We start from the raw sequence: 13,179 nt of genomic DNA, 5'->3' as shown, positions 1-13,179 counted from the left end.
CACATCTTTCTTTCTTCAGTCGAAAAGAAATTAAGGTTTTTGAGGAAAACATTACAGGATTTTTCTCCATATACTGGACTTCAATGGTTATCAACGGGTTGAAGGTCCAAAATTTAATGCAGCTTCAAAGGCTCGACACAATCCCAGTCGAGGAATAAGGGTCTTATCTAGCAAAACCAGCTGTCATTTTCTAAAATAAAATAAAATGTATACTTTTTAACCACAAATGCACATTTTGCACATCCATGACTTCACATATTACATAATAACGTTGGATAGGTCAGGCGGAAAATGTAGGTTAGGGCGAAAAACAAATTTTCTCTTCCAACTTCAAAATCGTCTATACATCGTTGTTTTACCTTTAATTTTTTTTGTAAAGGGCGTTTGAGTTATTCTTTGCACGTTCGCTTTGTAAACACTAGCTTGGTACTTCCGCCGACATCATGCATGACCTTTCAATGTGATTACGTAATGTGTGGTGCACCATAGCTATAAGACAAGACCCTTATTCCTCAGCTGGGATCGTGTAGAGCAGGGGTCACCAAACTCGGTCCTGGAGGGCCACTGTCCTGCAGAGTAAACCCCAATTAAACACACCAGAAACAGCTCAAGGTCTCACTAGGCATACTAGAAACTTTCAGGCAGGTGTGTTGGACTTTCAGGCAGGTGTGTTGGACTTTCATGCAGGTGTGTTGGACTTTCAGGTAGGTGTGTTGGACTTTCAGGCAGGTGTGTTGGACCTGGCTGGAGCTAAACTCTGCAGGACAGCGGCCCTCCAGGACCGAGTTTGGTGACCCCTGGTGTAGAGCATTTGAAGCTGCACTGAAACTGCAATTTGGACCTTCAACCCGTTGGACCCCATTGAAGTCCACTATATGGAGAAACATCCTGGAATATAACACTTCAAATTTCTTATCGACTGAAGAAAGACATAAACATCTTGAATGACGTGGGGGTGAGTAAATTATCAGGAAATTTTAATTCTGAAGTGAACTACTCCTTAAGAGTAGTATTAAGACTAAATATGTTGTTCCAGGAACATGTCAAAATCACGGTGACCGTGAATATATACAGCAATGATTCTACAAAAGTCTGACATCTTTCCAGTAATACTGTTAAAAAATGTAATACATGCTGTACTTTCTGACTGGCTGATATGTACATAAATAAAAGACAAACCTAAAAATCATAAGTGCTCAACATACTCTTACACATGAAGAACACTGTTGCATATCACCAGTGGGGTAATGTCTCAAGTCAGTCAGGGGGGGGGGAGGTACTCTGTGTCCAATTACTTAAAAATACACTGATTTTTAGAAGTACAACACTGCATGATGTACAGTACTTGAGACCCAGGGTGGGATATTGACCAGTCAAAAGACTATAAACTTAAACCTAAATAAAAAGAACACAAAGCAAGCAGCACTTAAAAAGGCAACACAGAGTTTTAATCGTCTCTAAAATATATTCATCAAAACAAAAGAATGAGGATGCTTGTAGTGCTCGCATCTGAAACTCTTTGAGAACAGCTGATAAATGTTAAAATGCTATTTGAACGAGGCTTGAAATGAAATGACTGAAATTTAAGACTGGAACACACAGAACAGAAAAATAATAACTTGTAGAAAGTATCTGCTGGACAGACTGATCATCCATAATCAAGAGAATTCGGATTTACACACACAAAAAAACAGAAAAACACACTAAATGATGGTGGGATGTACATTCCCCTTAAAATACAGCAGTATAATTATTTAACGAATAATAAGCAAATAAAATGGATGCTACATAAAGATGATTACATTCATTAAGATTAAAACATGGCTTTCCTTGAAATTAGGGTTTAAAAAACAAAGCAATGTGTTTGTGTCAGTGCCGTTCTAACAAACGAAGGCATGCTTCTGGCTGAAATCTGTTTTTTTTTTTCAGTCTATTATATGCAACATTCGGCATTTCAAAGTCAGTAATGTCATCATTACAGACAGAATGCTTTGCTAATGGTTCAGGTTTGTGTGGTGTTTTTAAACAGTACTATATGCATAGTTTATTTTTTTATATTAATATTAATATGCCCTCTGAATGGCAATTTGTGCCATCAGCAGCGAGGGGACGCATTTATACACCTCTGAATTGTAGGACATGGCAAACCATTGACATCCAAATGTTTCAGCCTTACTTGCAAAATATTTGACTCATAAATACTGGCCTTTGAAAAAAGATGAAATATTTTCCAGATTAAATCATTAAAATGCCAGATACAGCACTGTTTGGTTTGCATTTCCATGCAGTGTGAAATAACTAAAGTGTAATAATGTAAGAGATTGTATACCTTCTCATTTAATTTTACGACAGGATTTTATTAACCTGTGCACTTCTTGTACACTTCTGCAAGTGCTTAACTGATTTGAGGGGAGTAATCGGACACTTTAGACCAGCAAAAGACAAATAAATACACCAACAAAAAAAAAACTAAGTCTAAATATTTACTTAAAATCATAATCCGTTTTAAATACCATTAGTCAAACAAAACAGGTCAGAATGAAAATCAGGAAGTATATCCATCATTGAAACACATACCGAATACATCAAAACCCTCTCATAAGTCATGTTGTTTATTAAAGTACAAAAACTGTCCTTAGGTTGGATGTTGAAATACAGTGGTAGATCAATGACGAGAGGTAACTGAAAAATTGAGGTGAAGGATCCTCTCAGTTTATGGGGGCTAAAAGCAGACTAAAGGAACGAGATGTTCTTTTAAAGGGTGATGAAGAGCCCCCTCTGTCAGAGCAAGGGTTAGGCACTGAAAATTGACAAGAGAGTCCCATAGATTACATTTAATCTGCTTCAACCAGCAGAATGCCTGACACAGTGGTATCTGTGGCCATTTGGTACTATCCCATCTCCCACAACAAAGGGATTGTACTGGGATACTGGATAGATATCCTTATCTGGCTAGAAAACTCTCACCCGAGGGCAAAAGTAAATGTCAAAACATCCATGTCTGCACAGTGCCACAGGGTTCAATCCTAATGCTGCTCAATCCCGTCGCCTCTGAAGGACTCTTTCTCTTACAAAAGTGTGATTGTATGGCTATGTCCTGCTGTTGCCGACTCAATCATGTCACATCAAGCAGAAGCAAGTCTTGGACTGGTGAAAATCACCTTAAATCAAACTATGACATTCTTGTACGATCCCTGAAGCACTGTCCACTCACTAGCCGGAGTAATTGAAGTTGCAGTCGGTACTTTACCACTGATCCATCAATCCCATAGGTTCAACAGATAAGAGAGATCCATGCCTCAAAGAGAGGACAGAAAGAGTTACAATGATGCCTCAGCAGCAGCATGATCTGGGATAACTACAGCAAAGTTGATTCGATCCCTTCCACTCGTCGTGTGCTGCTATGACTAGTGATTGCTAGTAAGACAAAGAGCACTCAAGGTAAAAAAAAAGCAAAACAAAAAAAGAAAAATAAGCCTGGAAGTCTCAGTCCAGCAAGTTTCCATGCTCTTGCGCTCTGGTAAGGCTGTCTTTACGGTGCAAGTGATGAACCCCCATCCTCTTGGGACTCTTCAGAGGTCGTGCGGAGCCAGTCCGAGGCGGCTTGTCTGTAAAATCCTCAAGGGCGGCTACGACCTTTGAGCCAATGACAGGTAAGTCCTGGGGAAGGATATCTCGTTCCTCAGCTGAACTCCCTGCTGATCCCGCATCTTCAGCAAACTCTTGATGCTCAGCAGAAACTGGACTGCTCTCAATGGTGACCATGGTGTCTCCACTGGCACCATCATTGTCAAGTGGATCAAGGGCCATCAGTAGGTGTTCACCCTCTTCCTGGGAAAAGTCACCTCCATATTGTGTCTTCTTTGCCCGCAGGTCCGCCATGCTGCTGGTGTCAGTATCCAAACTGGACTCTCTACTTGCGGTCCAGCTCTGGGCCGAGGAACCCTCTTCGCCGTCAGAGTAAGCACCTCTCAGAGCACCGTCTCCTGATTTTCCATTGTGACTTCTTTGGAGATCTTTCACCGTCTCACTGCTGAAGGATGTACGGTTGACAAGGGTGCCGTCTGTAGATGGTGCCATTTTTTCTACAAACATGCGCTGCCAGTTTGCCAATAGATCCTCCTCAGAACTACCAGAGCTGGCAAAAGCACTAGGCGGCTGAGGGGGGCTACTAAAGGGACTCGAATGACTGGAAAGGGTGTCCGTAGCATCCATCTGCGGAGGTGTGCGCTGGTGAGAAGCAAGTCCTCCGCCGGAAGATGAGGAGGTCCCCGACCGCCAACCCCCTTCAGATACAGCAGGGCTATTGGGAACGGTGCGCTGGCGATCTGCCTCGTCTTCGTTCTGAACAAGACTCAGAGAAATGGCCTGACGTGTAGCATAGGTGCAGTTGGGAAGTGGGCTGTTCTTGGGGATCTTGACTTTGTCATCTGAAGTGAACTCAATAACTTTGCGACCAGGGTAGAGCGGATTTGGTGGTGGAGGAGCTGGGTATGGATTCAACTTCTCAAAAGAGGGGGCGGCCCCATCTTCTCCAGTCGGACCATCTAGGCAACCCTGGCTTCGACACATGCCGTTTACATGCTGTTGATCAGGACCAGCACCCGCAGGAGGCCTTGCATGAACAGGACCACCATTCTCATGCCCTCCACCATGATCTTGTGGTCCTGTCATGTCCACGTGCACGAACACATCCTCGGCCACTGGCCGACCTGCACTGCTGCTTGACTGGGCTGAGTTGAGCACCAGGGGCTCGGGCTTCTCAAGAACTCGAGCGATCACCGAAGTGGGCACTACGTCTGCGGGAGTCAGGCTCAGAGTGTCAGGATCCTGGGCTTGAGCTCCCTGTGAGCCCTGAGTCTTGTTAGGCAAACTGCTCTTCATGTGCTTGTTCACCATGTCCTGTAGCTCATATGGCAGCTGCAAAACATTATAGAAATAATAAACACACAGACAAACAAGCGTGACAAGGGATCATTTTCCAGCAGTATTGTTTTCAACCAGTTTTACACAATATATATTATACATAAAAAGATTGAAACTGATCCTGAAAAAAAAAAAAAAAAAACTTTATAGTAACGTATTTTTAGCGTATTTAACTTAATTTAATTTAACTTAACGTATTTCTTTATAGACAAACGATATTCAACAATATTATTGATCTGCCTGCATCGACACCATTATGAGAACTGAAATGAGCTGGACGATGACATCACTGTTTGCTCCAGATCGGCTATATATATATATATAAATGAACTAATTCAAGAACTTTTTTACAACAGAAATGAACCATCACTGAACTTACTTAAAGGAGAACTCTGGGCAATTTTTAAGTTAATCTTGATCGTTATACCTTTGTGAGTACTGTCTATAGAAAGAAAAAAAACCAACCGGATTGGTGCTTGCAACACGGAGCTGCTACCGCTAATGCCCGGAGCTCCCACTCAGCTAAAACGGCAGTTATGGAGACATATTCATAAAGAGTGTTTTTGTGCCTCTTAACAGACACAAAATGCAATTAAAATGCTGAAGTCCCGTAAATAGAAGTGTGCAGGTGGGAGGAGCGTCGTGTGTGTGAAGAGTGATGATCGGAGTTGCTCACAAATGAAGAAGAAATGGTTCGTAACGTAACTATGGAGAATATAGAAGATTTTGAACACATGGAAGAGGCTTTTGAGTTTGATGTTCGTCCTTATTTATTCGATCCACCGAGTATACAGACGAATAACTAGCCTCAAACTCTTCAGTCAACAGTACCTTTTCTGGCTACAACGGGAGTTCCCACGGGACTTCAGCGCGAGACTACAGCTAGCCGTCTAAAACACTATTTAGGTGAATTTAAACAATGGCTAAGTTGCTAAATGCATCTTGTTGTCATGTAAGGACCCTGTTCATGTTGGAGAGACATTTTAGTTGCATTTTGTGTCTGTTAAGAGGCACAAAAACACTCTTTGAATATGCCCCCATAACTGCCGTTTGAGCTGAGTGGGATCTCTGGGCATTAGCGGTAGCAGCTCCGTGTTGCAAGCACCAATCCAGTTCGTTTTTTTTTTTCTATAGACAGTACTCAAAGGTATAACGGTCAAGATTAACTTAAAAATTGCCTGGAGTTCTCCTTTAAGCTGGACTATGATGCTATTTTCTTCTAGATCTGCTGTACAGCAGAAACAAACTTTGTTGCATTATTTTCCTGTTATCACTGTAAAGCTGCTTTGAAACAATCTGTATTGTAAAAAGCGTTATTTAAATAAAGGTGACTTGACTTACTATGAACAGGCATTCAAATGGCCTCATTTTGAATAGATGAACATGGTCAATTCAGTTTCTTGTGATTTTTAAGGATCAACCAAAGTCCTTAAAAAATGACTGCATATTTCTTACGTAAAACATAAAAGTATAAATGTAGGAATGTTTACACTGTTTTCCCCATACAATAGAAGCAGCAGTGATGAGGGAAAGTCAAGATCCAAAAAGGACAATAAAGTACAAATAGTCCATACAACTTTTTGTCTGTGTTTCAAGAAAGTAAGTTTGGGATAGGTTTGAAATAACAGAAGGATGAGAATCTTCTTTCTTGGGAGAACAATGCCTTTTATCTCGTCTAGTCCAATAACTTTTTAGAGACCACATTTGTTGCTCTGAGATCTACGTAGTTTTTATAGCACATTTTGTAGATGAATTCTCACCTGCAAGTAATCTTAAAATGTGCAGTTTCACTAACATGTACTCAATGAACGCTTGGATGGAAATAAGAAGTTCAATGAGGCCTATCTACCATACTACACCAAAGGTTATCTCAGTCATGATCAAGAACAGGAGAACATAGCATTTTTCCATTTTAAAAAATGCCCTCGCCCTGATGCGAAAAAGAAGAATAAAGAGTAAAAAGCTCACCTCAAATTAGATTATTACCGAAGAGGGAAGACAGACAGAGAAAGAGAGAGAGAGACTAAAAGAAAAAAGGCAGGTGATGAGGCCTTTATTTCATTCTGTAGTGTGGCACGATTTAACAGAGCCAGGCTAGGTCATCGATTTGTGGGGGAAAAAAGGCAGGGAAAATCAGTGATCACACAGCCCTGATCAGCTTTATGTTGTAACGATCCTGTGAGGCGGCAAATACCCCCAAAAGCCCTTACTTCCACTGGGTGTGAGGGCATGGGAGAATTGATCTGTCCAGACCCCACTTCCAAGCATGACCCCTTCATGGCCTTCCAGCTTAGAAATCTACATGACACTCCTTAAATCAATTGTCCCAGGGGGCAGAGTGCATGTGTATGCCATGACCACTGAAGCGTCACATGCTCGTGTGGGAAAGTCAGATGTTACACAAAGTGCTACAATCCACTAAACGCAAAACAACTTTGTTCACCCACAGAAAATCAAGACAAACTCAGGCATGTTTACAGACCGGTCAATCTTAGCCAGAAAAATCTTCAGTATGGACTGGACTTTATCCCGTAAGACAAAAGTCTGACTACATGAGACTATATACAACTATATACGGTATCGGCCGATATATGATCATTTATAATGTTATCCTTATCGGCCCGATAAGAAAATTTGGCCGATATATTAAAGCCGATAAATAATGGATTATTTCCTTCAGCTGAGAGACTTCAGACGTCATGATGGTTTTGAATTGCTTGAAATATGATTGAAATAACTTCAAAAAAGGAAAATGTGCAGCGCAAGTCTGTCATATAGGCTACATAAAATTATAATGAGAAAGTTATAATTGTTTGCTTTGGATTTAGATTAATCGGTCAATATATCGGTTATCGGCTTTAAAATATAAAGAATTATCGGTTATCATATTGGCCAAAATTTTCATATCGGTGCATCTCTACACTAAACATACAAATTTATATACGACTTGAGATTTTCATAACCATAATTATACATTTCATTTAGGTCTGCTCACATCATTTTCAGCTAGTGGCATGCTAGTTGTCATCTTCCTAAGTTATCCTAACAAAGAGAAGCCACAATTCTTCACATTTTTGCAGTGACCTACACTTAAAGACTGTATGCAAATTACCGTGCATAATTTCCATCTTTATCTAAAGATAGAGAATTGCTACATGAGAGCTTCTATAATAACTCTCAGTCTGCCAGCACTGGACCGAAGCATAATGGCTCTCAGAGCACTTCTAAAGCTGTGAGAGAATACACAAGTGGCCCGTTTGATGCAATGCAGTGCAGATCAGTTTGACATTCATTTGGAGAATTTTACAAATGCGGCTTTACAAGTGGATGCTTTAAAACAGTGGCTTTATGTTAGAAGTACCAGAATAAAAACAGGTAATGGCGTAGGCTCAATTGAGTCTAAAAATAACCAATGGAATAGTCTGCGGTCTCTGCTTGCAGAGTAATGAATGACAGAGTTCATGAGAGCAGGGCAAGAGGATCATCTGGACAGCGAATCAAGTATCCTCTAAAAATACCATGGGTCCCAGTGAATTCACTGCATCGCTATAGTTCTCATAGAGAGATCACATTTGAGTCACTGATGTTAATTCAATAAATTAAAAAAGGATGAAGACAGATCCTTTGGCAAGAAGGATGACCCACACTCACACAACATGGCAACTGAATTGAATGCCACCTTAACCTAAAAGTTTGGACAAATGTAAATTAAAAAGAGATTCTCATGCTCTTCATAAAAGTTTAAATCTAAAGGCTTCTGTTTGAATACTTAAACTAGTTCAGAAAAGACAAATAAAAAGTGTGACTTAATTAATTGCTTTACAAAAAGTACATAGGGTATATGCAGGAATCCTGAAGTTAATTTCAATACCTTTTTAAGACTTTTTGAAGACCTTCTCAAAGTATTTTAAGACCTCATCGCCACTTTAAGTTCTAATCAGCAACAAACCTTTAACTTAATAAACAGTTGTGTCTACCATGTAGAGGACGACGACACATCACCTAATAATTTTTGTTTTTTTATTTAACATCGCGCGTTTCGCACAATACGTGACATCACCTGTATGCGGCGATCTGATCTCACTGACCGACTCTGCCGTTGTTTTTTATTAGTAATGGGGAGGAAAATAAATATATTCATGCATACTTTTTGGAGTCAAACTCTTTGGACAAAGCTTGAACAAAATTTAATACCTCATAAAATCGGGATTAAAGGCCATTGCACACTGAGTCCGAAATTTTCGTATGCGTTTTTTTCGTATTCGTGATTCGGTGGCTCTGAATTGTCGAAGCACCATTCAAACTGCTTGTTACGGATGCGAAAAACGCAGAAAATCAAACCCGTTTCGATTTTTTTTATGACGGACGAAAGTTTCGGAGGCAGTGTGCAAGCGTGATTGACATAACGTGAGGTCGTATTTATTTTTTAACGTGCGAAAGTTTCGGATGCGAAATTCGGACTCAGTGTGCAATGGCCTTAAGACTTTTTGAAACCTTTTAAGGGGCTTCATTTTCCCAAAATGGATTTATCAACTTTTAAGACTTTTTAAGACCCCGCGGACACCCTATGTTGAATAAACATAAAACGGTCTTATCAGGGCTAATCAGCTATACTTATCACCGTTCTCCTGAGAGCAGCTATATATATATATATATATATATATATATATATATATATATATATATATATATATATATATATATATATATTAATGAACTAAATTAATACCTTTTTTACAACAAAAATGAACCATCACTGAACTTACTTCACTGACTGTGACGCCATTTTCTTCTAGATCTGCTGTACAGCAGAAACAAACTCTGTGGCATTATTTTCCTGTTATCTCTGTAAAGCTGATTTGAAACAATCTGTATTGTAAAAAGCGTTATATAAATAAATAAAGGTGGCTTGACTTTTTGATTAAAATTAGACAAATCTACCTTTTTATGACTTAAAGCTGCAGTCCGGCACTTTTTTGGGTTTAAAAATATCAAAAAAGACATTTTTGAAAAAAAACGTAACCAGCCAGTGTTCAAAACGATCTGCTTGCCTTACCTCGATTCAAAACGGTAAGCTTGTAATAATGATTTTAATTCCAGTGGTACTGGTGGATTTCCGCGGGAATTTCGAGCATGTCTTTGCGTCATTACGTCACTTCTGTACACATAGAGAAGGAGTCCCGGCTAGTCGGCTATATAGCGTGTGTGGATGATGGAGGTGAAGATTTAGTTTAGCACTTGGTATGGCAGATCCCGAAAGTTTAAAGCGACAATCACCAGTGACAACTGGAGATTCACCAGTTGTAAAACCCAAAGACTTCGGACTTCAGAGTGGCTACAGAAAAAATATATTTTTCACGTTTTGACGTGATATAAGCAATCGTTAGATTTAATCAGCATGATATAGCCTACTGCAATGCTTCCCCCCACCCCCCGAATTTGGTCAGAACAAAAGTGAATGTTACTTACTTGTTCAGATGACATTTTCCGATGAAAATTCTAATGTTGACACTTTCAAAAAGTATACTCTGAGATTGCTGATGACAGTAGGCTACAGTATCCACAGCGACGCGGCAGCGACATGTTCTCCTCAATACATTGTGTTCATCCGCGCTGTTTCATGCCGATTTACTACCCACGCACAGTTAATAATTCCGCGAATAACTGCAATTGCAGATTTCGAACAGAGATGGCGACAAAGAGGAAAAACGACGGACTGCAGCTTTAAAGAAAGAAAAGATAGATATGACCAGTTTAGAGGAAAAAAATGTGATGACTAACTTGTAAGTCTAGACCAAGCAGTTTATGCAACCGGCCACAGACTTAATGCAGTTTGCAATACAGATCAACAAGGACAGACCGAGAGATGGATGCGTTTAATGTAGAGAGCAGGCCGCAGGTGATAATGTCCTGATGTGTTCAATACCCATATGCCCATGAGGTCAAGCTGTCTTATCATACCTCTCTGTTCTTGTACACACAGAGCTGTCCATCAGCCTGAAATCTGCCCTACTTTCCCCCACGGACAGACACAAAGGCCAAACAGACGGATGTGTCTGGAGTCTGGCACCTTGTCAATACGGCTCTGCCAGCGAGACCATCCGTATCCAAAGACCATCCGTGTCTCGCAGCACGACGGCCCTAACACACACACACACACTCTTCATGCTAAACGCTGCAATAAAGCACATCACGTAGACATGGCTTTTTTATATCCTCTCCCTCTCTCTATTCTCTTGGTCTCTTTCTCTTTATCTCTCTCTCTCTCTGACTATTCCTCTCTGATCCCAGTCCGTAAAATCAGAGGTCCATGTCCATAACAAAAAAAGTCACTCTCTCTCACCATCCACGAGTGTCACTGCGGAGTGTAAAACACATTCAGACTCCAACAAGTCCTCTGCGGAAGGGGTAGTAGTAGCCAAAAATGAAAATTATGTCATCCTTTACTCCTCATGCCATGTCAATATCAGTTTTATATCAGCTTTCTTCCGAAAAACACAAAAGACGATGTTTAGCAGAAAGTCTGAGCTGCTCTTTTACATACATGTAGAATGAAATGTCAAACTCAAAAAAGGACAAACAATATAAATCATATTCCCAGTCTTCGGAAGCCATATTATAGCTTTGTGTGCGGAATAGACCGAAAGTGACAGTATTTTGTTATAATTGAAGACTAAAAATTTACTGTTTAATGTTATTATTTGGCATTATTTTTCGTTGTTAATTTTCATAATGTATTTTGTGAAGTCAGAGTATGTTGTACATGTGTGCTGATGACAGATATGGGATGAGCTATATTTATAAGTATGTGTACAATGTAACATATTCCACTGGTGATGATACTTCAGTTGGCATTTACAAGGAAAGGAATGTTCTGATGCAAATGTACCACTAATGTATACACCGGAGGATAGTTTCTTAATATGGAAAGTGGATTGTGCCATGTGTAAGCATGAGGTACACGTTCCATTAAACATGTTTTGCTACCTTACAAGGAAGTTGTAACTAAGACCCTCAGTGGTGTATATAAGCTCAATCCTTACTGTGCGTTCACACCGCCGCCGGCAAGAGCGTCAAAGTGGCCGGAAGTCATTCATTTTCAATGAGATCCGGCGGCGAGGGCGGCGCGTCTTGGACGGCGAGAGCGACGAGGAGAGTTGAAGTCAGGTCAACTTTATGGTAATGAGCTATGACGCGGTTCGGCGGCAACCAATCGGAAACTAGAAGTGCTCCGTTTGAGAGGATTCCAGGGAACACAGTCCTGTAAACTTTGGTTCCGACCACATTAGTTCCCAAGCTAAATAGAGGAGAGGTTGATCATTTGCATTTGATAAGGTGCGCAACACTATTTATAGGCAAGATTTTCGTGCTAGAACGCTTGTTTTTCAGCAGGAATGCAAATTAGAATAGCACTTAACCATGAACACAAAAGCCACACCACACAAATGGCTTTTAATTGGTTTATTTTGTTAGCAAACAGGTCACTATAATTGTTAAGTTCTTCCCATCGATAAATTTTCGGCGAAAATAACGATCGACGTGCTTGTTTGCTTTGCGGCCCCTTTAAATTAAGTAAAAAAAAGACCAAGCATTCGATCTACGTTAGAGCGTCCACGAATCTTTTCTTGATTCAACAATAATGGGGAAAAGCATGATTTTCAAATCTACAATAATCTTACTCAGAAATCATATTTACATTTCAGGAGATCATATTTGATACTTGTATTATTGTCCGTGTACACCCGGATGCTTTTTCGCAAACAAAGCTGATGTATGGCAACACTGTTTACAACAATGAAACGATATGAGATGAGTAAAATGACAGAATTTAAATTTTTGGTGAACGATTCCTTAAAATATGGGAGGGGATGTGGCTGAAAACTAGTTTCTTATGAGGAACAGATCCTATTACTTACATCAGCAAACTTGTGGTTCCTGAAATGCGATTTATTGCACTTCAACAGCTGCACTGCCAAATTACAATCCTGCCGATAGCGTTCCTGAATGAGGACAGAAAATGGATACAAGAAAGTGTCAGGGGAACAGATATGAGACGCATCAAATAAAGAAAAGTCATCAGTCAACTTTTTTGGAATGACACTTTCCTTAAAATGAACAGAAATTCTCAGTTATGAAAGAAGATAGAGTATCAGTCAAAAGTTTGGAAACCGCTGACTGGATGTACGTTACAAAACCATTACAAATCTATTGAGCTACACACACACACACACACACACGAGTTGGACTAGATAG

At 40.1% G+C, this 13,179-nt stretch overlaps 2 protein-coding genes across 4 annotated transcripts in view; one reads left to right on the top strand and one right to left on the bottom strand.

Annotated features, from left to right (window-relative positions):
* dlk2 (delta-like 2 homolog) overlaps positions 1-13,179 on the top strand; it is a 528,840-nt gene that overhangs the window by 325,671 nt on the left and 189,990 nt on the right. The gene's annotated exons all lie outside the window — the stretch shown is intronic.
* tjap1 (tight junction associated protein 1 (peripheral)) overlaps positions 1,434-13,179 on the bottom strand; it is a 121,768-nt gene continuing 110,022 nt past the window's right edge. For all 3 annotated transcript variants that reach the window (XM_079634635.1, XM_079634636.1, XM_079634637.1), the window contains 2 exons: positions 12,843-12,926; positions 1,434-4,920 (listed from right to left, as the gene is read on the bottom strand). In XM_079634635.1, the coding sequence (XP_079490761.1) occupies positions 3,487-4,920; positions 12,843-12,926 (1,518 nt within the window). In that variant the 3' untranslated portion in view covers positions 1,434-3,486. The remainder of the gene's footprint in view (positions 4,921-12,842; positions 12,927-13,179) is intronic.

The sequence above is a fragment of the Phoxinus phoxinus genome (genome assembly GCF_949152265.1).
Source record: "Phoxinus phoxinus genome assembly, chromosome: 14".
NCBI lineage: Eukaryota > Metazoa > Chordata > Actinopteri > Cypriniformes > Leuciscidae > Phoxinus > Phoxinus phoxinus.
Note: the sequence above shows the minus strand (reverse complement) of the source record. Positions and strands in the feature narration are given on the sequence as shown.